General features: G+C 40.7%; 2 protein-coding genes and 1 long non-coding RNA gene across 7 annotated transcripts in view; 1 reads left to right on the top strand and 2 right to left on the bottom strand.

The window, feature by feature from the left end:
- LOC145998243 (uncharacterized) overlaps positions 1-17,068 on the bottom strand; it is a 28,327-nt gene extending 11,259 nt beyond the window's left edge. The window contains exon 1 of one of the 4 annotated variants that reach the window (XM_083134683.1): positions 17,005-17,068. The gene's annotated coding sequence lies outside the window, so the exon portion shown is untranslated. Of the gene's footprint in view, positions 1-7,416; positions 7,555-7,896; positions 8,323-10,478; positions 10,524-17,004 lie in introns of those variants that run through there. The other 3 variants (XM_083134684.1, XM_083134681.1, XM_083134682.1) reach the window with 3 other exon arrangements.
- LOC145998216 (uncharacterized) overlaps positions 1-27,993 on the bottom strand; it is a 278,380-nt gene that overhangs the window by 243,334 nt on the left and 7,053 nt on the right. For both annotated transcript variants that reach the window (XM_083134679.1, XM_083134680.1), the window contains exons 4-5: positions 25,964-26,380; positions 18,596-18,709 (exon numbers count right to left, since the gene is read on the bottom strand). In XM_083134679.1, the coding sequence (XP_082990805.1) occupies positions 18,596-18,709; positions 25,964-26,380 (531 nt within the window). The remainder of the gene's footprint in view (positions 1-18,595; positions 18,710-25,963; positions 26,381-27,993) is intronic.
- On the top strand, positions 22,086-24,718 carry LOC145984891 (uncharacterized). The gene is made up of 3 exons (XR_014441374.1): positions 22,086-22,124; positions 23,123-23,174; positions 24,307-24,718. It is a non-coding gene; the product is annotated as an uncharacterized LOC145984891 (long non-coding RNA).

Consider the following 27,993-nt stretch of genomic DNA (forward strand, 5'->3'; position numbering starts at 1 on the left):
AATTGTATCTTAATTGTAATAATGTTTATATTGTGATTATACAGGACACCTGTACTTCAGACTAAGGAGCAAAAATCTCTGAAACTTTGGTTATAGGCCCCACATATATAGTATGCCCTAAGCCCTGTACTCACCTAGGACTGGCCCTGATACCATGTTATTCAAAGAAAAAAAGTTTAATAAAAAAACAGCACATCTGTTACTAATTAATATAGCCAGCATGTTTGTACCATAAGCTACAAAGTGTTTAAAAAATGTTGGTGGCTGCCGTGCAAACATATGCACATGTACACAATGATGTTGGAAGCAGTGATTCATTAACATCCTTTTCTCAGTATACAAGGTAGAATCGAATGAAAACTGCAAAAGTGCCATTAAAAATCTATTTTTCTTTCTAGGCATTTGGAAATTTGCAGATACAGTTCTTGACGTCTTTCCGAGCTGGTAGTACGAAGCAGTTGCGGTAGGTGGGGTTGGATGTGAGTAACAGCTGATTCAAGATGGCGGCAGCACTATGCAGTTGCACCAAGCAGGAACAGCATGGAGTTATTAGATTTTTATGGAGTGAAGGTGTGAAACCGGTTGGTATTCATTGGAGAATGCAGACGAAGTATGGGGACGCCTGTCTGTCACAGCGGCAAGTCTACGATTGGTGCAAGAAATTTGCACTTTATTGACAGATGCTCCCCGTCCGGGTCAGGCTCAGTGAGTTGTGACAGAGAAGTCCATAGTCACAGCAGATCGGCTTATTCAGGAAAACCTGCGTGTCACCCTGGCTGAAATGGCTTCCTTGCTGAATATGAGCTTCGGTTCAGTACAGCACATAGTGCATGATGAACTCCGCTACAGAAAAGTGTCCGCCAGGTGGGTTCCTCGACAGCTAACGCAGGAACTGAAAGTCCGTCGGGTTGACACATGTCAAGAGCTGCTGAGGCATTATGAAGAGAAGGGTGAGGATTTTCTAGCTCACATTGTCACCGCAGATGAAAGTTGGGTGCACCATTTTCAACCGGAGACGAACCGTGCAAGCAAAGAAAGGCGACATTCATCTTCGCCGAAACCAAAGAAGTTTCGCAGCCAGCCCTCTGCAGGGAAAGTCATGTTGACTTTATTCTGGGATAAGAAAGATCCTATTCTGGAACACTACATGCCCCCACATACGACACTGACTAGTGCCACCTACACCGACCTTCTCAAGAACCATTTGAGGCCAGCGATACGCACAAAGCAGAGGGGATTGCTTAGTACAGGTGTTTTGCTTCAACATGATAACGCCCATCCTCATTCTGCTCATGCAACCATGAAAACCATCGATGACCTATGTTTCAAGTGCCTACCACATCCGCCATACTCACCAGATTTGGCACCATCTGATTACCACATCTTTGGTCCATTAAAGGAGTACCTTGGAGGGTAGAGGTTCAAGTCTGATGAAGGCATCCAATCGGCGGTGCACGAGTGGCTACACAGTCAACCAAAAGAATTTTTCTCACGTAGTATCGAAGCACTACCTATCTGATGGCATAAGTGCATTGAACTGGGAGGGGACTATATAGAAAAATAATGTACAATCAAACATTATCCCTGCATTAAAATAGTGGAAAAAAATTAATTGCGGTTTTCATTTGATTCGCTCTCGTATAATATACAACTTTCATTTTTTTATATTTTTAGCTCTCTTTGAAATTGAATAGCGGCAATTCCAGATGAAAGGACATCGTTTCAGATACCACCATAAGAATCAACGTGGGGAGCTGGAAACTCCCTCCACTAGACCCAAGAAACCACATTAACAAAGACAATTTTCATCTACACCAGAGCCGGTCCCAGTGGCAGAGTAGTTAGTAAATCGCGCTACAGCGCCAGGGGTCCCAGGTTCGAATTCCAGCCTGGGCATGGATGTTTGTGAGTCAAGGGTGTATCCAGGGGGTGGGTAGATGGGGTCCCCCCAATATATATATTCTTTTAAAATACCATGGTAGATTCAGCATAGTTTCCAATTGGACACTTGATGTGGCAGGTATAGAAAATTCTCTGTGTGTGCACGGTTTGTGGATTCTGAAAATAACATCCACTAAAAGTTTTTTTTTTTTTTTTTTAGTTTCCACTGGGTAGTGATATACCAGCTGAAAATATGACTTCAGTTAAATGGAGCTGTCTGAGTCAACCATCCAAAGCAAATGATCTAGCCGCAGTTGAAAAGGGGGTTTTCTTAATTGTACTCTTTTATCTGTCAAAAGGTTTTAAAGTTTTACTGTGCAGTTGTCAATTTAGAATCCTCATCGCAATTTAGCCCCTGCTCTTTCCTACCCGAGAGACGTCACAGAACTGCTTCAGAGATTTCAGATGAGTTCAGCCAAATATTTCAAACTGCTTCCGAAAAGTGTCAACGGACATTCAATTCTGAAATTACGATTCCAAGAATAACAAAGCACCCCTCCCCCCAAGAAAACGAGATAACTATCATCCTACCATTATAGGGGGGGTGATACCCCATTGCTCTTAGGGGATAGGGGAATGGGGACTCCTGGCTGGACCTCCCCAAATTTTATTTTTTGGAAACGCCCCTGTTGTGAGTGTCCATTCATCAATTTCATCATATCATCACTCGTCCCCATCTTCAGAAATTAGCCAAAGGTGGGACAAAAAGCGAAGTAAAATAAAACAAAGCAATCGCAATCACAAACAATCTACACCAGGAATGATTTTGCCCTCTCCCCACAACAAGATAATATACATATTTGTAACATAAATAATTTTCCATTATCTTTACAAATATGAATGTATTACTGAGTGATTCGTTTTGTGGTTTCAAAAAGCCTCCGCTCCGTGCACTAGTTGACAACCAGTCTCACCATGGCAAAAAACTGACAGCAGTTGTGTCTTCTCCATGATACCGCCACCAAAGAGTCCCGGGTTCGATACCCGATGGAAGCACATAGTGGTTTGGTTTGGATCCCACTTAAAGCTGTAGGTTCAGTCCCAATTAGCTTCTCTGTGCATAAAGTGGACTTAAAAGAAAAAAAACCCTCCATGTTACCACCTTTACTGCCAATATACCAAATTTTCTCACATGTTTCTTTATGCATTTAGCTTTACATTATAGGTATAATACTAATAACCCGTGGCATAACTTCCCATGAGGGCAAGGGCCTACATACCAAAGACTGGCGATTATCCAACCAGTTACAGGGTGACGTGTGGTCAGCACGACGAACCCCCAATAGTTATTGTAGGTTTTCTATGACCATATTACGCTTCTCATTTAAAGCTCCCCAGTTTCCTCAGGATGATGGGTGGCCACCGGTCCCACACACTGGCCGAAATCTCAGGAAAAGTTGTTTATATTTCCCAAGGAGACTAGACCCTGCGTGTATCTTGTAGCCGGAAACCAAAGCCTCCGCCTTAGACCGCACAGCCACGGTGCGGGACACATTATGTATTATGGAAACTACTAAAACAAGATTATAAACGATAATTTAAGCAAATTTTTAAAGAACTTAGACTGGCTCATGTACATCACTGGTCATTCTCTATCCAGGCCCGTAGCCAGGCAGGGGCCAGGGGTGCTCAGCCCCCTGGAACTACCGTCAGCTCCCTCTGGCACTGCCATCAGGCCCCTTGACATTAGGAAAAACTATTTTGTATAATTTGTTTGCAGTGCAGAGTGAAAATGTAGACAGCAGATATTATTTTGCTCACAACTTTGGTGAAGGATAAATTCAAACAGCATGACCAGAAGCGGCAAGTATTTAGAAGATTTTCTTCTCTAGACTTCAGAAAGATCCTTCGTAGGGGAGCATCAAACGTCAACAGCTCTGAAGTTTTTGGGAACGAAGGGGAATTTCATTGCTTCAACATGGTTTGGAATGTACGATATAGGTACTATAATTGAATAGTCTCCATTTTTTCTTGTGTGATATAAATTCGTATCTGTATCATCATATGCGTAAGTAGTATGGAGTGTGTAGTAAGGGACAATTTCAGTAACATTCAATTAACAACACTTCAAGTGATATTTTAAAAGATATAGAAAAAATGTAGTATTTGTATGATATTTCTAAACTTTACATAACTTAATGACCCCCCCCCCCACCACCACCACCACCACCACCCACACTCAATTTGCCTTCATTTAACACTGTCAAACTTTGGAAAAATGGACTTGGTTTACAAAGCCCCCACTGATAACTTGCGAGCCCCTCTGGAGATCAATTCTAGCTACGGGCTTGTCTCTATCGCAAACTTCTGATGAACGGGTTTCCTCCCAGATTGTACAGTCAACGGAAAAATTAATGGTAGGAAAATTGTCCATCATTATTTTCATTTCATTTTATTCTACATCCTGTGTTGTTTTAAGGAATGAAATTATGTTGCTGTGAAACAGGCATTGATTGCCCTCTGCTTATTGATGTCTTTATTTTAATTCATTATCATATTGTGCAATACAGACTTGAGTGAAAATGGTGATGGACAATTCGCCTACTGTTTCTTTTGCCCTTGGATGTACGTAGGGAGGGCGAGGGAGCCGAAGAAGTGAGTGGGTTGCTATTTAAAAACACACGACCTGCAAACAGCAGAGTTAGGAGAAAAGTGTTTGTTTCTTTGATTCTGTGCTGTGCTTGGCAGAGGCAGTGTTGCTGCACTAAGGGAAATTTCACTTGGTGAAGGGGAATTGAGGTCCAATTTTTGGTGAAAATGGAAATTCTATGAAAAATATCGAAATTGCCAGAAAATTTGAGTTGTTGGGACTCCTGTTTTTGTTTTACTTGCATGCTTGCATTGGTGTTTTATTTATATTATATCTAGTTCATTTAGATAGGGGTGTGTGATACAGGGTATATCATAAGTAATAGCGCAAACTGACACAGTTAAAAGGACATGATAATAGAAGCAAAAAGTCTCAGTAAACATGGGTCTGCAACCGAGCCGTTTTCGAGATAATTGCGAATGTGTGGTTACAAGCCTCCACTGACTTCATTGTTTGTAAACGTCGTCCTAGTTGGTAAAATGCTAATAATGTGTGCGAATGTGTGGTTAGAAGCCGTCACTGATTACATTTTGTAAACACAGAGTGCTTTACTCCTTGCGCAATCCGACGTTTGCTCTTTGTTTACAAAACATTTCGGAGAGGTGGCGTTGTAATCAAACACGATGGAAATCATAGTGTGGGAGTCACGTCAGTTGTGCTGTACTGCATAGTGAAAATGGAACCTTACAGCAGCGAAGAGTATATTTTACCAACTAGGACGACGTTTACAAACAATGAAGTCAGTGGCGGCTTGTAACCACATATTCGCAATTTTCTCGAAAACTGTTCGTTTGCAGACCCATGTTTAGAGAGACTTTTTTGCTTCTATTATCTTGTACTTTCAACTGTCAGTTTGCGCTATTACTTATGATACACCCTGTATAAAGGTTAAGTAATTATTGTTGCGGTAAACCGGGTCAAATTTTCAGGATACGTCACTAGTTTATTTCGGTTGGTTAAAAAAGTAAGCGGGATAATAACTATGGTTAATAAAAGTGGTAAGAAAGGACTCAGGTCGATTGATTGATTGATTGCATTGGTGTTTTAAGTCCACTTTATGCACAGAAAGACTAATCGGGACTGGACCTACAATTTAAAGTGGGATCCGAACCACTATATACCTCCACCAGGTATCGAACCCGGAACCCCTTTATTACAAGGCAACGACGCTACCACTGAGCCATCGGGGAGGCCCCTGGGCTCAGGTCGAGTCTGAGATACCCCCTCTCCCCAAAGTTCGCCACTCATGTCATGTCATGCCCCACCACTTCCTCCTAGATTCGCCACTGCACATAGGGGCATTTTTCTAGAACCTGTTAGTCCCCATAGATTTACAAATCAATAGTTGAACGAAGGGGAAGTCCCGCTCTCCCACTTCTGGTTAGAAAAAGGCATGATCGATACATTTATGACCTTGCGTCATAGCAACGGGTTATGATGAAAGTGCTTGTTAAAGTAACATTTCATGAATCTGACAACTAGGCAAGAGCGCAGTATCATTGGCGGATTAGTAAAGCTGAAGTCCTGATTCGAATGTCACTTTACTTCAAAGAAAGTTCTGAAAGTTCAGTTTCCATTTCACAACCATATGTCAAGTGCACGTGGAGCACAGTAAATCCTCCCCTCAAACCTTCCCCACCAATAGCATCCGTTTTAGGAACTGACAGTACTTGTCAAGTCCACGTTGAGTAAAGAAATGTAAAATTTAGTTTCTTTACAGGACATTCCCGTTCCTAAAGACACTCAGAATGAAGAAGAAAAATCAATTATAATAGCCATAGATTTCCTGATTGGACAATTAATGCACACGTGTTTCTGTCTGTGTTTGCTCAAAGCACAAGTTTCAAGGTGAAATCGGGGTTGGTCCAGGAATTGTAAATAAATTCAATTCCGATCCGGGAGAGAAACTGGCAGCAAGCAAGGTCATGAGAGATTGCGCAGAAAAAAGATAACACAGGTAAGACCAACTGTTGCTAACCCTACTGAGTTACAACACTTCCTGCTGAAGAGTACAAACGAGAATATGTATCCTTACATAATATATAGGCAACCACGATTTAGAGTAAATGAAAGGGGTTAAAGGGTTAAATTCATACAGTGGTGGGTAAAATCTGCTGCTGACCAAGGCAGTCTTTACTTAAGAAACAGACGTGACGTTTCCAACCTAAATCAGGGGCTTCTTCAGATTACGACCCAGATTTGTATTTGGTTCTTAGTTTCAAGAAGATCCCGATATAGGGTTGAAACGTCACGTGTAAAGTTTTTTTTTTTTTTTTTTTAACTTAAAGACTGCCTTAGTCCGCAGCTTTAGAGTTTTTCTCATGTAGAAACAAGTCAATTGTGTTCACTGTTTAAAGTCCACTTTGTGCTCAGATGGGCTAATTGAGACTGGACCTAGAGTTAAGTACTATGTGCCTATACCGGGTATATAACCTTGACGTTCTTAAGTCAGAAGTGTTAGGTTTAAAGCTGATGGCAATTTTCGATGTCTTTGTTAGGCGAGTGGTGCAAAGTTTGCGGCATATCATTTGCACATGCGTTTTCGCTACTCGAGTGTGCTGCATGCAACCGGTTTTTACGAATAAATAAAAAGAAATGACTCCCGAGACTACCAGGGAACCAACTTTTGAAAAACATTGGATGGGGTTAAAGCACTTGAGTTACAAGTTCATGAAAGATCTCGTGAAGCCTCCGTGCCATGTATCATGATATTAGTGCACACCAACAATGCACCCTTACTTTTTCATCTGTGATTTACTGAAATCAATAAGCAATTCTCCACGAATAACAATAGCAAATATATAATAATATTAATAATGACAATTATTGGGTGACCTCGCTCGGGCCCGTGTAGCGTCACTGGAGACAGGAAGTTTTCTACTTACGCAGGCCGTACTTTGGAATCAACTATCACGGTTATTTGGGAAACACATTTTATGTTACACGAAACATCTAAATATATAAATTAACAAAATGATTCGACCGAGAGGGTCCAGTCGGTCAAGGTTCCCCCAAATCGATCAACTCCTACAGAACTATTCCCGCCACACAACGGTAGCACGGTACGCTATCGGGGATGCCCCGATACTGGCAGTCGACTACAGAAAAGAAAAGTATGACACAGTAACATGTTGCTTTATCATAAGGACACATTATACGGATAAACCGGGTAAACCATGACCCTGAAAGCCTGCGTAAATACGTCACAGTTCGTGACGTAAACAAAAGTCAATTGCGTCAACCAAGTCTTCCGTATTTTCCCCGTACTTGCATCGCAATTTGCAACGGACAAGAACAGACAACTCACTTCGGCAAGACCATTTTTAAGCCCCGGACAGAAGATACGAAATACAGAATTTGCTTACCGTTTTATAAATAGCAAACTTGTCCTTGTTCGCACGATGAACATAAACAGGAGTACGTTTGTAGCTTCATTTCAACTTCCTATACATGCATGGCGAGTGGCGCGGTGGGGTCTGCAAGCTTGCAATCTCACTCTCTCGCGCAGGCGCAAAACTGCTACCGTGGTTATCTGTGCAAGCCTAGCGCGAATGCACGTGATACGAACGAACAGTAAACAGGGATATTAAGAAGGAAGCATTTTTCAAGTATGCGAAACAGCAGGAACCCAAGACACAACAATGAGTCAGTAGGGAAAGAAAACAAGAATTGTGTCGCGTAGTCCCAAAGAATTGTTCGGCAGTGTTTGTAGTCTAATTCACTTGTTGTGAATTGAATGATTGATTCTGTTATTTCACTTCGCTTTTCTGCCAGTTTTGGCTAATCGCGAATATGATTGATTGATTCTGTTTATAATACTTTGCTTTTCAGCCACGTTTGGCTAATTGCGAAGTAATTGCGAACATAAGGATTAGTAATGATGTAATGAAATTGAAGAAGGAACACTCACAAAGAACACCCATGCCCAGGCTGGGATTCAAATCTGGAACACCTGCCACTCCGTCACGGAGGCCGGCTCCTCTTTGTTCTGTCGTGACTATAACGCAACACTGCACGGTTACTCACGAATCACATGACTAAAGCTTTTGCACTGCACGAACGAACGACGAAACCTGCTGCCTAGCCTCCTCCCTCCTATCCGTCCCTGTTACAACGATACAGTAACGCTGCTCGTTCTGCAGTCCACACGTGCATACGAGAGCGCTCTTGCACAAATACGGCGAGTTGACCAGGCCTGAAGTAAAATATTCTGGTTTGTAGTTTGCTTGTTGTGTAAATAAATGAATGAAATAGGGGCATTCCAGAGTTACGTGAGACATTCACACATAAAATGTAAGGTTCTATGCAAGTGATTGGATTAAAATATTCATAATGAACAGAGTTCATAGAATTATGAAGTAAGTACTCAGGGCTGGACTGGGACACCGGACGGACAAAATCCTGGTGCGCCTCTCAGTGACCTTCCGAAAATATACATTCAGCGCCTATTTCCCCCCAACTGCTCACAGTCGGCGCCATGTTGTTGTTGGGGGTCTCCCTTATCGCACAACACTTGAACAACCTTTCGTTCTGACGTCAGACAAGGAATGCCTACGTTGTTAGGCTAGGTTCAATTAGTATAAATACACTGAAAAATCTGTATTTATGCTAAGAGAACTAAACCTAGCTACCCTAACCTAACGACTTAGGCATTTAGCCTAAAATTGATTGATTGATTGAATTGCTTTATTTTACATCGCTTCTTGTGCCACTTTTGGCTAATTTTCGAAGATGAGGATGAGTGATGATATGATTAAATTGATGAAGAATGGACACTCACAAACATCCATTCCCAGGCGAGGATTCGAACCCGGGACCCCTGGCGTCGTAGCGCGATGTGCTAACCACTCTGCCACGGAGCCGGCAAGCCTAAAATTAAAAGCATTCTCCCGTGACGTCAGAACGCAAGGTTGCTCAAGTATTGTGCGATAAGGGAGACCCTTGTTTTTGATGAAAATTGCCACCACCCTCTTGGCGGTCCCAGTCCGATCCTGGAAGTACTCTTTGATGTCTGCTAACGAATGAAATAAAAATTGACTGCGTGAAAAGTATTAACGAAACTGTGATACGTGTTTGACGCTTTAAAAAATGTAGCCAAGTTTGAGTTCATTTGTCTGTGAAGCATATAGGATACAGATGCTAATGACGTTTGTTGTTGAAATATACAAATCACTGTATATACATTCACAAACATTTGATCCTTAATGCAATAAAAAACAATACTCCCTCTGTCCCATAATTATTGTCCGGTACACTTTTGTTTGTTGTCACAAAATACTTGTCCAATATTCAAACTGTAACATTTGTGTATACAGAAGAAGAAAGTGAAACACGGGAATGAGTCATACAACGTTATTACTCAAGGATCAGTACAAATTGGCCGATCAAGTATCCAAAAGAACATAAATAAAAATTTACCATTTTGGCATACCGGACTAATTTTGGCATAATTATGGGACAGAAGGAGTAATAATTTCCAGATTGATTCATTTCCTTACTTAAAGGACCACTTATCGTGGAATGCTCCGATATCGTTAATGGCACTCTCGCTCCTCCTCCCATTAATGTTGCAAGGTCTGATTGATTGATTGATTTTGTGTAAGTCCGCTTTATGCACAGTAAGGCTAATCGGGACTAGACCTACAGTTTAAAGTGAGATCCGAACCACTATGTGCCTCCACCAAGTATCGAACCAGGGACCCCTTGAAAATAATGCTGCAAGGGAACACAGCTTTCACAGGCAACATCCTAGAGGGCGCATCGTTTTAAACGATTGTGCAACACCTTTAGAAAATGCTACTCTTTCTAACGCCTGACAAATGACAAGATTATTATGTGACACAGATCAAATCAACAAACAAGTTAAATATGTTTTTTTTTATCTCTTGGACGTTTAGAACAATCCGTGTACAGAAGTCACACAAGCAAAATAACCACATTATCTTACCTCTAAATATACTTTCTAGCTCTTTCACACAGGACTCGATTCAGCCATGTTGTTATTCACTTGCTACTCAGGACAAAAGCAGGTTTCTGATAACGCATTATCTCTGACTATCTTTTGCATTTTCTCTCTGATAATGCTCCGAGTGAAATGTTGTAACATTACTTGCACAGTGTAGTGATTTCTACAATATGAATGGTTTTGTACATCGAACACTTCTGGGCAGGGTTGTTAAAGATCCAGGAATTTAAAATAAATTCAATTCCGGTCCAGGAGAGAAAATCAGCAAGCGTAAACGGGTTCTAGACCGTAAAGAACCTTTTTATCTGTAAAGTATTTTAATTCGGTCCAGGAACTTTTTTCCGGATCAATTTAAATACGGTCCAGGAACCTTTTTTCAAAGAAACAATACGCAACTTGTACCGAATTTAAATTCTGCGAGAGAAAAAGTTTCGGTCCTGCAGCGGAACCCAATAGAACCCATTAGAATTTATGGGTTACTGGACCTTTAACAACCCTGCTTCTGGGTCTCAACAACTCCACTGATTTTCAATGCGATCACTACAGCTCAGAAGTATCCGTGACCGTACAGTATCAATTGATATTTAAAAAATGATGTTAAAAGTTGTCGAACTCACTTTTGATAAAAACTGGGACTTATCAGTCGCGGTGAGTGTTTGCAACTGGAGAATAAGTCTTAAGGTATCAAAACCCGGCCACTCTTGTATGCAATATCCACCAGACAATATGTCTGCATGCAGACAATCTCGAACAAACCGAGGGAGTTCCGAGTCAAATGGGACAGTTTCGGCCCCTCAAAAACTGGGAGAGTTCCGAACAAACCAGGACGGTTCCAACCGTTTGAAAAACATTGGGTGGGCTGAACTGAGATTTGTCTTGTAATTGTATGCAATAATATATATGTCATAAGTAGGTTAAAGATTTGTCCAAATATTTCTTTTGTTGTTGTTCCTTGGCCAGAAAATGTAGACTTTTACGTCTAAAAACAGCTTCAGGCCATTACTGAGGAATAGGCTATATGAATTTTATAGTGGCTGGTTTTTTGTTGCCTAATTTAGTCATAAGCACCTATTCGCACCTATTGAGTGCGTAATCCAGGAAAATAATGAAAAAACTATCAATGTTTATCAATTTTAGTGGCCATTTTGTATTTTCAGTGCTTTTTTGGCCATCCTATTTTGAGAGTTCTTAGTGCCTATCGAACCTTATATTGGTTATGAGCCCTTTCCTCCATAATAATGATGTGACCACGGATAGTGTAATAATATAGGAAACTGAAATGTATCATATTGGAGAGGCAACAAATGAAATAGTTTGATAACACTCAACCAGGAGTTAAATTGTGAGAATTCTTTAGGTGTACATTGATGAAACATTTTGTTCTCTTAACCGCGTGGACTTTATTTCTAAAATAAAATACAGGGTGGCCAAAAAGTATTTTCAACATTACAAAGGTTTATTACAAACAAACTGTTACAGTTGCATGGCTTGTGGCAAAAGAAATAGAAACTCATAAAGTTTTCGCCCATTGATCTAGGTAGAGGCTGAGTTTGTATAGGAGGCGTTGCAATCGCCGGAACTGAAAATGACGTCATCAGATGGTAGTAGCCCATATATCTTCCTAAAATTCCGCTGTACAGCAATCGCTGACTTGCTCTCATGGTACCATAAAGCACTTTGAACTTTTTTAAATTCCGGTGATTGCAACGCCTCCTAGTCCTATACCAATTCAACCTCTATCTAGAACAAAGGGAAGAAACTTTGAGTTTCTTTCTTTTACCACAAACCATGCATTTGTAACTGTAATAGCGTCTTTGTAATGAACATTTGTAATAGCCCCGTTCAGCGAGCCAGACAACTGCAAGATGCATCTGAGAGGAAACACGTGACTATCAACTTCCGGCTTAAGATCATCTTAGTCACACGCGGTCTGTGGATAAAACTAGTCAATGCAACAACTAGCATACAAGCTGCAAATGGGAAAATTACGGAGAATAAATATATTTAGGAAAGAATTTAAAAAGTAGCTACTATTCTCGAAAAGGGGGTAAATATGGTATATCATCTTTGGTCATACGATTAATTCTATTTAAGTAATTAAAATTAATTTTGAGTCCATTTTCATATTCAGCTTATAATATTCCGAGTTCAATATAAATATTTGTTCTGAATAGAAAAAAATGTTACCACGTTAGTATGGATATATACTTAGCATTCATTAAAGTAGATTGTATTGTTCAAATCGAATAAGACGAGATATTCAGTGAACGTGATCTTCATATAAAACAATGAACTTCTCTCACTTGAAACCAAAGTATTTATTTATCTTGAGTACAAAGAATGCTGTCAGACATCGACAAGTATAAGTATAGCCATCTCCGCAACAACATTATCCCAAATCGCCATCTTCCAAGATCTTGTGCAGACGAAACGAGTCAATTTTTCCTTGACTTCCTCCGGCTGCAAGATGACTGTAAGCAGTCTGAATGGCCGGACGCTTTCACTCTGTAAGACGTGACGTCAATTTCCGCCCGCCGAAACGCTAAACGTGCAAGATATTCAAGCAGACTTGAAGTTGTCTGGCCCGCCGAACGAGGCTAAAGTTGGAAAGACTTTATGGCCACCCTGTATAATGAGCAAATTATTGGATGGTCTCGAGTTCCACTGGCCCATATAAGCTGGTGCCACTTGTTCAAGGGCTAAAATCATAAGGTGCATAAATTCTTGCGTGCACGATCGCAAGACTATTGTCGACGAAGGCTTGGTGATAAGACTAACTGAAGTTGAAAGCAGGCGTGCATGCATGCGTGTGCCGATGTTTTGGTTGCATTGCCCACAATGCCTATCGCGTGATCAGGTTACGGATATTACCCAAACGTGGCGCCAGGAATGGCGGTGTTTAAAGGCACTCTCTCGAAAGGGTACATGCGGGAGCAGGCAGGATCACTGTTACAGCAGTGGTAATGCAGTCACCTTGTTATCAAGTAGACCTGGGTCAGATCCCCCCCGGCAGAGGTACATTGTACTACTACAGTGGTTGTGATATCACTTTAAACTGTAAGCTCTGTTGAGATTAGCCCATACGAGCATGAAGTGGACTTAAAACAAACTTTGACAAGATCATTGATCGTTACTCTCCACAAAAGTATACAAAAACACACTAAAGTCTTGGCCAGGGAGGGGTAGACAAAACTAAAAATAATTCAGACGCCAGCCTCTTCTTCTCAGGAGCCAGATTTTTTTTTCAAATACGACCCGAGAAAGCCATGAATCTAATTAAAGGCTACGAAATGTGGTCTTAAAACATTAAAGTTATTAATTAACACAAGATTGGATTACAAGAAATTAATTCTTACACCGGAGTGGCCTTCCTAAAGAACATTATGAGTAACTATGCAATACATACTAATATACACGTATGTCCGTCTCTACCTGTTGCTGTTGCCTCCCCGATGGCGCAGTGTTAGCGTCGTCGCCTTGTAATCAAGGCGTTCCACGTTCGATTCCCGGTGGAGGCACATGGTGGTTCGAATCCCACTTTAAACTGTAGGTCCAGTCCCGATTAGCCTTACTGTGCATAAACTGAACTTAAAACACCAACTCAATCAATCAATCTACCTATTGCTTCAGATTTTACATAGCAACAGTGCAAAAATTTATAATTGAATGTTTATTATTCTGATTTAATGATACACGTGATACAGAAAACACACAAACATGAAAAAAATAAAACATACTGTACTCGTTATTTTTTTTAAAAAAAGTAATTGAAATATCCCTAACCAAACTAAATACCATTTTCTTTTTAAAGAACTGGATATAAAAAATCAGTCGCCAGGTGAAGAAAATTTTCAGGTGGCCTGTATTTTTCTATTCATGGTCGTGGTCGTGGCACACTTGGCGTTCCACCTTTTCATTTTATAGGAAGCAGAAAACAGAATCATCATCTCGTCAGCTCTATGGGTCATAGTGTGCAGTGGCGTGCCCAACGGGGGTTGGTGGGGGTTATAACCCCCCTTTGGCCCAATCTTCCTAAAAAAATAACGTCAAAGGTAGGAAAATAGGCAAAATGAGGGCTTACTACCAAGAAAAAGTATACATAACCCCTCCCTTTCGAAAATCGTGGGCACGCCACTGATAGTGTGCGATAAGCCTTACACATTCATTTTTTGTTTCTTTGATTTGGTGTTTTAAGTCCACTTTATGCACAGTAAGGCTAATTAGGACTGGACCTACAGTTTAAAGTGGGATCCGAACCACTATGTGCCTCCACCGGGTACCGAACCCGGGACCCCTTGATTACAAGGCAACGACGCTACCACTGCGCCATGGGGGAGACCCCTTTACACATTCATCGTTAAACGCTAACAGTAATAGGTATTTCCTTAGATCAGAGGCATAGGAACATTTTTCCTTCGAGTGGGCCTAAGTTTACTTAGAAAATCTCATTCGTGAAATATTGTGGTGTGTTTGGAAAGAATGAGGAAGTGTAAGCATCAGCATGAGATGGAATGCAAAGTGGTGCGCGGGCGATTGTATATCGTCACCTTCCTAATTTCTAAGAAGGTGACGATATAGCTATAATTTTAGGTTAACATTTATTTTCCAGGGAAGCCGTGGGACTCCCTTGCCTCCTTCTGGACGTCCATGCTCACACTCGTGCGTAGTAAAATTACACATACATACATACATGAGGTCATTAGGAGATATATTGTTAAGTATATCAGTCAGACGTTGTCTTCTGATGTTACTCTTAGAATGATCCATGATATATGGTTGATTGACGAAAACGCCTAAATGTTTCGTAACGAGGTTTGCTTTAACCCCCCTACAGCCCCAAGTTAATTAATGTTATTCTTTCTATAACTTCTGGTACTCATATGTGAAATTAAAATGGGGCGGCACCTATTTTTATTAATATTGCTGTAATTAAGATGGCTGGCTGTAGCCTGTAGGTTGAAATTTGTTAGGTTGATTTAGTGAGTGCTGCTGTTAGAATTATTGTTGATGGTAATGCTTCAATTAAGAAGTACTTAATTGATGCTTCTGTATTTCGTTTTTTTTTCTTTGGTGTACAAATTAATGAAATAAAGGCTGGATATCGGCAAACGACTTTTCTTGAACCCTTGCTCACTTCTTCGTACATATGAAATCCAGTATTCGAAGTGAGGGGAGCGAAGGTGCTATCCCGCAGTCAAGTTAAGAAAATTTGCGAAAGGTGCCACCTGCAGCACGTGTAAGCATAATTAACTACATGTCGATCAGTAGACGCATCTCCCTCACCTATCCCCAAACTCGAACAAGTATCTCCCCAACCAGGAATTTCCGCTTCGACTAATGATGCAATCACATTTCATGGTTACCACTCATATTTTTTTTTTGTTGGAAAATAAATTGTAAAAAAAAATGAGTGTGAGTACGTCACCGAGGACAGACTGTGTTACCAATCAACCCTGCGAATATCTCTGGCCAAAAAATACAGGGTTCGTTTTTATAAGGTATAGAAAAACACGAAACTTTTATGTAGATATGGATGTCGATACTTGCAAGATTTCAGAAAGAGTTAAACTCTGTGAATTCACCTTGTCGACTTCTCTGCTACTTCTTCTATAAGATATTTTACAAATCAATGCCGTATGGCGTATACACAGAGGATAGGAAATGACACTCTTCCGGAACTCGTGTCACAGAAACAAGCTACGAGCAAACCGTTACTTAGAAAAGTTGTTGATCTTCACTTCCTCTACAAGTTCTGAAAGTATGTCTATATACGGTGACAACCTACATAAGGGCGAAAATAACTTACTGAAACAGTAAAATATTGTCGTGTATTGAGAAATATTTGCATATTAACGGCATAAAAATAAGTGCAAAACTGAAACCCTTCACTTATATATATATAGTTATAGCTTATCTTTCAGTAAACACCACCACTCTGCTGGCATGTATATTCTATAACTGTAACTATTGGTATTTTATTACTATATTTACATTATTTTTCTTTACTTTAAGGCAACCTTATGTTAACCTTTACATTTGTATTTTCCCCCCTCCGTTTATCTCCATTCATATTTTTCTACACTTGTACATTTTTTTTGTTCTTTTGACATATGTTTTATTTTATGACAACCATCACTGTGTATGTTTATGTTTTATTTATTTAGTTTTGGTCATTTCTTCTATCTGTATTCAAGTATAGCCTAATTATGTAGCTCATGACAAGGGTTAGGTGGAAGAGCAGCTTACGGCTGAAACTCGCCCGTTAAATGAAGGAATTATTATTATTATTATATTACGCGCCACTAATCAGGTAGCCACGCCACTCGGTTCAGGGATTATTGGCAGGTTGTGGATCTAGACCGCAGCTGGCATGCCTTACTCTTCAGATATGCATGAAAATTGGATCAACCTGTATATGTAGCCTGGGACAAAGTCACAGTCTCCCTGCATCATAAATGTCTTTAGCTACACAATTACTGCTAAAACATCGATAAATAAGTAAACTTACCTGCATATGGTAATCCATTTGATGCCTCATCAATTGCACCAAGTGATGTCACTTCTTGTGCGTCGAATCTCGAACAAGAAGACGGAAACACTTCCGTAAACAGATACGCACATAGCAGTGTTGCCAACTATGGTTCAGCAAAATCCATTCGGACACACGTAAAATATCCCCAGTGCGAAGCCGAAGAATCACGTGTGTCCATCGTAATCTTTTCGAGAAAAAGTTCGATCACGCGTAGGTAATGTGATCAACAGCACGTTCCGGCCGCCTTAACACCTCCCCCAGCCAGGGTTGCCCCTGGGTACCCATTGATTTGAGGCTGAGTGAGTCACGGAGCCGCGACCAGACAAGACCAGAAAGATTCCGACCTTAGATCACCCACCCCGGGATTCGAGCCCGGGTCTCTCGCGTTGTAGTCCTACCGACTTTTTATTTTATTTTATTTCTTTAAAGGAAGACCCTTAAGCGACGACTTCCCCGCTCATCATGCTCATATCAATTAATCTCCTGAAATCTCTTTTTATCCAGAACAGCCGAATACAAACAACCATGTCTTAACCGGGATTCAAATCCGGGACCCCTGGCGTCGTAGCGCGCTGGGCTAACCACTACGCCACGGAGGTCAACTAGACCATCGCGGCGCCGATGTAGGAAGTAAGGATATTTTAAATTCATTTTCGCAGATCGCGCATTTAACGTCGGAAACAAACGAACATAAAAGCAACATACATCAATAAATACCCACGGAAGAATCACAGTTTAGATCTCCAATTCGCTAGACTGAAAACTTGCAAACGAGAATTGATCCAATACCGATGCCGATGTATCGCTGTTTTGGGCTTTCACGGCGGGGTCTGCAAAAATGCCGTGCGTCACTTTCAAGGACTCTAATTATCCTGGAAATTATGCAAAATTCGAATTTTCACTTTATTTTGCAACAATTTTGCGTGAAAAGCTAGGTTTTCTGGGTATAAACATGTATTTGAATATTCTGATGTGATTCTTGTATGTTTAGAAGCAAAACTCTTGATTGGTACATATACAGTAAAACTTTGTTAATGCGGACCCCGATAAGTCGGACTTTGCTTAATCCGGACAGGCAAAAGGGAAGAAAAGAAGAAAAGCAGAATACAAGGTTTTAAATGTGGCTAGAAGTCAACAAGATAACTTCCCTAAGAAAAGGCAGTCAACCACTGATGAAATTTTGTTTCCCGCAGACTTTGTACTGTACTGTATAGTGTATTTGGGCCTATGCCCTGTAAATACACCATAATAAACTTGTTTTGTTGATATAAACGGAGTTTTAATGAACTTTCTACTGTTCTTTTAGGTTATTTTAGTTAATCCGGACTTTCATTAAACCGGTCAACTTATCCCCCATTAGTCCGCATTACCGAGGTTTTACTGTACTTGGAGTGGAATACTTACACACTAACATTGATCAATATTTTGATCAATTTTTAATTGTTACAATTTAGAAGTATCGGCATAAGTGGAAATCGGTAAGAGTATCGGCATCGCTATGGGAATCGGTTAAAAGCGGTATCGGTTCACCCATATTGCAAACACATCAGATATCGACGTTCCCTACCTTTCCGCGTTCATCTCTTCGACCCACGACTGCCTCACTTGCTCCTTGGCCTCCACAGCATCCAGCAGTTTGTTCTCGTATTCCTCTTTCTGCCTCACGAGCAACGACTCCAACCTGAAAAGCAGAAAATCAAATTAAGTTACACGGGATTTATGAAGAAAGTCGACCTAGTGTTCTATTCACACTAGAGTACTACAACGAGAGGATTTCGCTCGAGCGCCAAATAGTTCTCACGGACGACGCTAGATAGCGTACTGAATTGAGAGATTCTTCGCTCCAGTGAATAACGCTCGAACGGGCAAAACGTATAACCGTAATTTGTCTGTGGCAGTGGGCGCTCAAATATGGATCGTGAAGTGAAAGACGCAGTGGAATTGAAACATAGTTGCCATCTGCATGTTAAAATGTAGTTTAGCGTATCTTACCAATTCAGTTATACAGGGTGATTCTAAAGGTAGGGTACAAACGAAAACCACAGATACCTCCCATGAAATAGAGACGAAAGTTCCCCTTCCACTTTGCCGAGAGATGTCTCCGTGAGGAGCTAGACAACGCCGAAAACGTGTTAAAATAAACTTCACACCGCTGTACAGCCAGTACCAGTGAAGATAGAAAGGCGGAACAAACGAAGTCAAAAGGAACACCAAAGTCGCCCATCCGAAAAACACCAGGCGGCAGCTGCGCAACGCATGCGCATGGGGTTCCACAAAGGAAATAGGAGTGTCCCGCAAGGCAAGTGAAGGGAAAGGGTAGCGATCGACAAGAGTAGAGACAAAAGAAGCAAGAAACACACCGAGAATGCAATCAAAGTGGAGTGGTGGGGTCCGTACGACACTCCAGCAGCCTTTCGCTCCCTCCCACAAAGCGATGTGCCTCCGGCTTCATTTCTAAGAGGCTGATTGGGCCCCATCACGACGTTTGTAACAACGTCTGTACGAGGAACGTGGTCCTATCTGTACGTGCACCTTTCATTGGCAATAACCTCCTGTGCCCGTAGTTGCTGTGTTTGTCCTGCTGGCGCACGACCTCTGTGTGACATCCCATCGGTGCTGCTACGGGGAATCCCTCGTCCCGCATTTGTTGTCTCCTTGGCAGGTACCATTCCACGTCAGGTCCTCTTTCTCTTTTGTTGCACCGTGCTTTGTTCTTGCTGCGGTGTCTCTACACTGTGTTTGGGGACTCCCCATGCGCTGCACCGCCAGCGCCGCCATTTCTGCCCCGAACCATGTACGCGTCTGTTGCCTGTTGAGTGTCACGGACCACTTTGCTTCCATTCTCGGTGTGTTTCTTCGTCCTACGTCGTCCTCCCGTGGTTCTGCAACCTCGCACTACTTTTCTCGACTGCACTGCTTCAGTCATGGTGTTTTTTTTTCCTGCTGTGCAATTGTTACTTCATGCTTCATTGCTTCTTTTGTCCCTACCGTTGTCGATCGCTACCCTTTCCCTTCACTTGTCTTGCGGGACACTCCTATTTCCTTTGTGGAACCACATGCGCATGCGTTGCGCAGCTGCCGCCTGGTGTTTTTCGGATGGGCGACTTTGGTGTTCCTTTTGACTTCGTTTGTTCCGCCTTTCTATCTTCACTGGTACTGGCTGTACAGCGGTGTGAAGTTCATTTTCACACGTTTTCGGCGTTGTCTAGCTCCTCACGGAGGCATCTCTCGGCAAAGTGGAAGGGGAACTTTCGTCTCTATTTCATGGGAGGTATCTGTGGTTTTCGTTTGTACCCTACCTTTAGAATCACCCTGTATATGAAAATGAAACAAATTATTGTGGGCTGAAACTGCCAGGGCGGATATTTTACATATACCTACAGTAAAACCTCGTTAATCCTGACCCCGATAAGCCGGACTTCGCTTAATCCGGACAGGCAAAAGGAAAAAGAAAGCAGAATGCAAGGTTTTAAATGTGGCTACAAGTAAACAAGATAACTTCCCAAAGAAAAGGTAGTCAACCACTGATGAAATTCTGTTTTCCGCAGACGTTGTACTGTACTGTATAGTGTATTTAGGTCTATGCCCTTTAAATGCACCATAATAAAACGTGTCTTGTTGATATAAACGGAGTTTTAATGCACTTTCTCCTGTTCTTTTAGGTTATTTCAGTAAAAATCTGGACTTTCGTTAAACCAGTCAACTTATCCCCCCCCATTAGTCCGAATTAACGAGGTTTTACTGTACTAAGAATATTGTCACATTAAAACGATATTCCATTGTTAACGCTGGGAGCGTGAGAGACTCGAACGAGTACGAGCGAGCGAAAGTGGTCCCATGCAGTACTCTAATTCACTCGCCCCCAACACGCATCCTAACACCCCTCAAAATTTCTCACATATGATCAATTCATGGGTATCTTGTCTCGAATTTTCTATTTTGATATTTGTTATTTGCGTAGGTTTTCTTCCACTTTTTGGCTAATCGCGACGATGAGGATGAGTAATGATATGATGAAATTGATGAAGAGATACTCACACAGAATACCCATGCCCAGGACGGGATTCGAACCAAGGACCCCTGGCGTTTTTTTTATTTGGATCGAAATTTAGCCAACGGATGCCGGATTGGAACACGGGCCTGCGTATGGCTGTTTTTTTATGAGTGTCCCTTCATCAATTTCATCATATCACCACTTATCCACATCTTCACGATTAGCCGAAAGTGAAACTAAAGTGAAGTAAAATTGACCAAATCAATCAAACATTCGAAATTTAACTTCATATCCTTTAAATACGAACTTACAACCGCCAGATGGACAATTCTGGATAAACCCGTGGTTCGAGCTGCAAAAATTATTATTGTAATGAAGCCGATAGTTCTAAATTAGGGAGGGACATGTCGTCACACGATAACTTCTTGTCGCCAATCCTTCATTTTCAATATAGCCTAATTGACGGCTCAGTGGTACAGTTGACTTCCGTGGCGGAGTGGTCAGGGCAGGGCGAGCGATACTACGCCAGGGGTTCCGGTTTCGATTTCTGGGTAAACAATTGATATTTGTGTTTGCCTGTCCTGAATGGAATAGTAGAGAATGAAGACAAATTTATGTGAGAATGGAAATGACAAAATTTTCGGATTCGATTCCACCTTGACCATGAGTGGTCTTCATGCTTGACCTTCGTCAGTTTCACTTATTTCATCACTCATTCTCGTCGTAGCGATTAACCCAAGATGTAGAAAAATGACGCAAACTAACCTAAATACAAGGAATGAATGGAAGAGAAAGTAGCTATAATCACTTGAGTAATATTTCATTTTACCACATTTTACCTAGTAAGAATCCTTTCTATATGAATAAACAATAATAATTGTCAAGCAAAAGTAATTACAAGGTGACGTAACACTGGGCATATTGAAATACCGGGTGCTGTTCAAGGGCACAGGAAATCGATTTCTACAACTACAAGTGTAAGACATTCATTAAACTTCCTGGTGTTTCTACATATATATAAGAACTTCTACTTTGCATCAGATCACATTGCTTTCAACAAGGAATCAATCACAAACCACAAACAATGGTCTTCGTCAAGGAAGTAAGTTTGATTTAATATGTCTTATTATACCATGTGCTGCAAATATCTTTATTTGTTTATACAAATACATAGGACAGAAGTTGAATACTTCGAGTTTTATAAACGTATTGTTTCTATGATCAGAGACTGAAGGCTTTTCATTGGAAGGCGATCAAATCAAATAGTAGTATTGAAATTCATTAATTATTATACACTTTTTATTGAACTTAGCGGAGGCACATAGTGGTTCGGATCCCACTTTAAGCTGTAGGTCCAGTCCCGATTAGCCTTACTGTGCATAAAGTGGACTTAAAACACCAAATCAATCAATCAATCAATATTGAACTTAGCATAAAAATATTTAATATTCAGCAAAGCACAATAAAATAAGCACAGGTCCCGGGTTCGAATCCAGGCCTGGGCATGGGTATTCTTTGTGGGTGTCCTTTCATCAAATTCATCATATCATCACATTACTCATGCTCATCTTCGCGATTAGCCAAAATTGGCAGAAAAGTGAAGTGAAATAAACCAAATCAATCAATCAAACAAGAACACTTCCACATATTTGCATCCACATGTAAAACATATTAATTAATCCTCATTATACCTAATTGCTGGTAAATTGTTTATTAAATATTATTTTAATTTGATTTGATTTGATTTGATTTAGTTTATTTTACTTCGCGTTTTGTGCCTCTTGGCTAATTTGCGAAGATGGGGATGAGTGATGAAATGATGAAATTGATGAATGGACATTCACAAACAACCAAGCCCGACCGGGATGCGAACCCGGGACCCTTGGCGTCGCAGTACGATGTGGTAACCGCTCGGCCACAGGGTCGGGCAAATATTATTAAAAAAAAAAAAAAAAAAAAGTAAAGATTAACCCCGATCTTTACAACTTCAAGACGGTTCTTTCAGCTTCCGTCATTGTTCATGCCTCACATTCATATAGCTCTCTGCTCCATATATGCTTTTGGTATTATTTCCTAAAATATTTATTTTCTTTCTTCCAGATTATTGTCGCCCTTCTTGTGGCTTTGGTACTTCTGGTTGGACATGGATCCGGTAAGTTGTTTAAAATAACTGATGAGTTAATTCTTAACTATTCTCAACACTCACAGTCAGTGAAGTGACTTGTGAAATCTTTGTGCAGCGTGACAGTTCTGAGTTATAATCAGGAAACGGATTTGTGTGTACTAAACATGTTCGATATGTAAATATGTATTTAGTTATTTTAATCAAAATATGGAATTAAATATGCACTTGCAATTGTGGAAAAAACCTCATTAAGCAAGCGGCTCACCTAGCTAAACAAAATGCATTAGGCTTACGTGGCATTAATTGTAATACAAAATGCGCTTTATTTTTTGTTACCAAAACAATGGATTACCAAACTTTCTTCTTAAGTGCTGAAACGTGAATCTAAAGACAGATTTATATTGATTGAAACTACGTTCAAAATCGCCTAAATTAAAGGGAGTATATTTAAAATATGCAATGGATATCACCGCGAAAGCTTTGGCGTGGATTCTTTATTGTTGATGAACTGTCTATTGTCTACTTTTAAAGTAAGCGAACAGAATAATAGAAAACCTTTGGTATTTAACTCAAGAACGAAAATGCAGTAATAGCGTGAATATGTAGGAAAATGTTTGGAAATATGGAAATTATAAGTAAAAATAACTAAAATATGTGTTGAAAGCTAATATATGTAAAATAATAAAAGTATTTTTCAAGCTTACATACCACGATTTGCAAAGAAAATACAAAATAATATTAATTTTATTATTATATGAGGGTATGTATTTACATATAAATTCGCTCTCTGGTAATAATTTTACAGAACTTTGAGATCCTCTGTTTATTTGACTATGATGCACAACTGTAAGAGTTTCACGACTACTTCTAGGAACAGTATAACAAAGTCGCAGACTTGATTCGTCTCGCCAATTGGAAGTTCTGTCTTGTGTCGAGCGATCTGTTTCGTTCTCGGTCTCGAAGCGAAAGTCTTATTACAACACCAATAACATAAATTTTCGCCCATAGTCTCTGGTGTATGTGACTTAGTCGCACGGTAATCCTAAAGTATAGGGCTGACCGGAGACACAAAAATTCGATCCAAGCTTTCGATTCGTTGAACAAATATTTTTACTCTATTTTTTTATTGTTTTACTAATTCATTTTGTTTCTATTTCAGCTGTTCCTATTGGAATAACTGGAATCAGTACCCAGGACAACAACCAGATCTCCCTTCTGGGATATCCAGTAATTGGGGGTTACGGTCTGGGACTGGGGTATGGCGGTATCTACGGATAGATGAACAGTTTTCAAGAATATCTTCAATCCGAAACTCTCAACTGGATTGTAATCAGGCACAAAAATAATTCGTAGAGTCTGTCGCTATAACCAAAGAACGAATACGTAAAGTTTTCGTATATATACGTATACGTATATTTACAATAGGTAATATGCACTTGAATGATTGTATATGTACAATTTTAGTTCCAAGTGATGCGATGGATCAATATAAAACCCAAACTAAAAAAATATATTAGTGATTACATAATATAAAGTTACTGTATTGACACTGTAAACATATATGTAAAGAAGTTGAAAATATAACAGTCCAATAAAAATACTTAAATTAATGTATTTCTTTGTGTTGGATTTAACATTCAGAAGCCCTTTTTGGAGGGGTTTAAGTTCACTTTATTCTTAGATGTGGACTTAGCGGGACTGGACCTACAGTTAAAGTGAGGTCCGAACCACTGCGCATTGTGACTCCACCTACAAGATCGAACCGGAATCCATTTATTACAATAGATAAATAGAAGGAAGAAATTCGAAGGAATCCTACCACTGCTTATTATAACAGGAGGGTGGGCCTCCTTGATGGCGTAGTGGTGATGTCGTCGTCTTGTATTCGAGGGGTCCCGGGTTCGATACCCGCTGGAAACACATAGTGATTCGAATACCACTTTAAACGGTAGGTCAAGTCCCAATTAGCCAATCTGTGCGCAAAGTGAACTTGAAACAAAACTTTAAAAAAATATAGGAGCGTGTGGAAGTACGGGTTCCACACATTAACAATCTCGACAATTGTGGAAGTGATGTGATCAGCAACACCCTCCGGCCTTCTTTTCCTGATGACAGGCAGGGTGAACAGTCTTAAGCGGACACATGATCTGAAAAATTTCAACCTAAGATAGCCTATTCCTGGAACTGAACCCAGGGGGTACACCCAATTGTCAACCTCACTTCCACGTAGTATACTCTGAACTGCATCTTTCAGACTAATGAGGCTCTGCCGTCTGGACCTACGGCCGCCACTATAATCCTCGTAAGACTGAGTGTGTGTGTTGTTTTGTGTTTTGTTCTTCATTGTGGGGAGTTCCCCTTTACAGCCTCAGCCTTTAACACAAGTAAGAATATTTTAGTCCCTGGATATTGCAGTCATGTTATTAGTTATATTTTAGTCATGGTAAGGGCCTGGACCCAAAATTTTAAAATGAATCATTCAATCAACTGAACCCGGATCTCCCACGGAGCACTCAGATGGCATAATGCCTCTTCTTCTTTTTGAAATTCTCATCCTCTCACTACCGTGATGTTGCAAACTAAAAATATATGGCCATTTAAATTCGGATGAATGGAGTCTCTCCAACGGCGCATTGGTAATTCTGCCGCTTTGTAATCAAGAGATAACGGGTTCGATCCCACTTTGAATTGTAGGTCCAGCCCCGATTAGCATATCGATTCATAAAGTGGACTTAAGAACAAACTATGAATTGGGATGAATTATTTTGAATCGCCCTGTATGTTGAGGTGTTCATATACCGTGGTGAAGAGCTTACCTCAAGTTCTCAGTCTTCAGCTTCTCGTTGTCGCTCTCCAACTGCTTCATGGACTCGCTCTGGACATCCAGCGCCGCTGCCGCCATCTCCTCTCGATGCTGCGACTTCAGGGACTCCATGGCGAACCTGTGGCTTTCCTCCTGCTCGCCGAGCAGCTTGTTGACCTTCTGCAGCCTTGCCTCGAACGAGGCCTTCTGCTCGTCCACCGTCGAGCGGTGCTTCTCCTTCAGCTCGATGAGGTCCTGCTGGTACTCCTGCAGCCGCGCCTGGAAGTCCGCTCGCAGCTTCTCCACTGACGCGTTCATCTGCTGGTCCTTCCACATCTTCAGATCTTCTTCCTGCTTCTTCAGGGCGTTCCTCAGCTCCACCATCTCGACCTCGTGCTGGGCGAAGATCAATTTCTCAGCCTCTTCATGCCTGCAAGAGCGCAAGATACAGTGCTTAACCCCTTAAGTGTGGATGGCGTATATATACGCCCTCCACATTGTGCTGCTGTAGTGCGGAAGGCGTATATTAGTATACGCTTTATGTTTGTTTTAACTATATTCGATTTACTGTGGCGTATACAGTCACACAAACGTTTGGTGAGATGGCACCGGTGGTAGGAAATGCACAGGGAGTAGGATATTCACGGGGAGTAGGAAATGCAAAGGGAATGGGAAATGCACAGGCGATAGGAAATAAACAGGGCGTAGGACATGCACAGGGAGTAGGAAATGCACATTATTTACATTTGTCGTGAAATATGAAAGCCTTTGTATAGATAAAAACTTTATAAAGAAAAAGGCATTCAAATATTGGTGTATTATTTCAATAAATGTTGTTCAACTGAATTTGACGAAAAAACCTACATTTTCCAGTAGCGACTTGTTCAACAAATTCCACACTTAAGGGTAGTTTCAGTCAATAGCCAGATGTCCAACCGACACGAGTACTGCTATCCCAGGAGTCTGTGGAGCAAACGAACGAAAACAAGTGTATGTGCAAGTAGTGACTCGAGGGAGCTCCACCAATGTACAGTCTTCGGCAATAAAAATGAGACACCTAGATCCTGAAATACTGGTTTCCCTGCAGTGCGTTATGTGTGTTGCCTAATTTCACGGCGATGAGAAGACTTCAATAGCATTAGCAATAATAAGTTCCTCTGTAACCGTAGAATTAGGCAACACACATGACGCATTGCAGGGAAGCCAATATTTCAGGATATTGGTGTTCTATTTTTATTGCCGAAGACTGTACTGTGAGGAGGAGATGGATTGTGTGGAGGGAGAAACGCGGCTGCAGCTACCAGCCGTTTGCAGCAGCGCGCACTGCTTTGCTCCGCCCACTCGCTGTATGTCCTTCTCTACCGTTAAGGGCGGCGTTGCTTCACAGACTCCTGGGACAGACTGTACTGGTGTTACTATTATTACTACTACTCCTCCTAATAATAATAATCTATATATATAAAAATGTATGTATGTATGTACGTATATATGTACACTGTGTATGTATGCTTGTTCCGGCATAACTCTCGAACGCGTGGAACAATTTCAACCAAACTAGGTACACATATGACTTACAATCTGGAAAGAAATACTGTGGGGGTAAGACACCCCTGGCACCTCTAGGAGGGGGTGGGAAGGGGGTGACATGTAAAAATAATCGAAAACGACCGGTATTAGTGTGGAATCCATAGTTTTCGGGGTTGCTAAGATGAATAGTAACACTCCCAATGCAGTTCAATTGATTTATTCTTTCTCCTGGAGGTGAAACTTAAGATGTTGTTTATAATCAAGTTTTGAGTTAAATTAATATTATAGTGAATTTGTAAAAGATTTTACTTTAAAAATATAAGTAAGGTATACAAATTATAAAGTAAAATCTTTTACAAATCCACTTTAATATTATATTAATATTATTGCGCTGTATAAAAGGTTGTGTATCTAAAAAGGAAAAACAAGAAAACAAATTGTAACCATAGCAACGAAAATCAATACGTACAAAAATGGTGATGGAAGTGGTGCGATTTCCTGCGCCTGTACTGTATT

Source organism: Lepisma saccharinum, chromosome 1 (genome assembly GCF_977018435.1).
Source record: "Lepisma saccharinum chromosome 1, izLepSacc3.1, whole genome shotgun sequence".
Taxonomy (NCBI): domain Eukaryota; kingdom Metazoa; phylum Arthropoda; class Insecta; order Zygentoma; family Lepismatidae; genus Lepisma; species Lepisma saccharinum.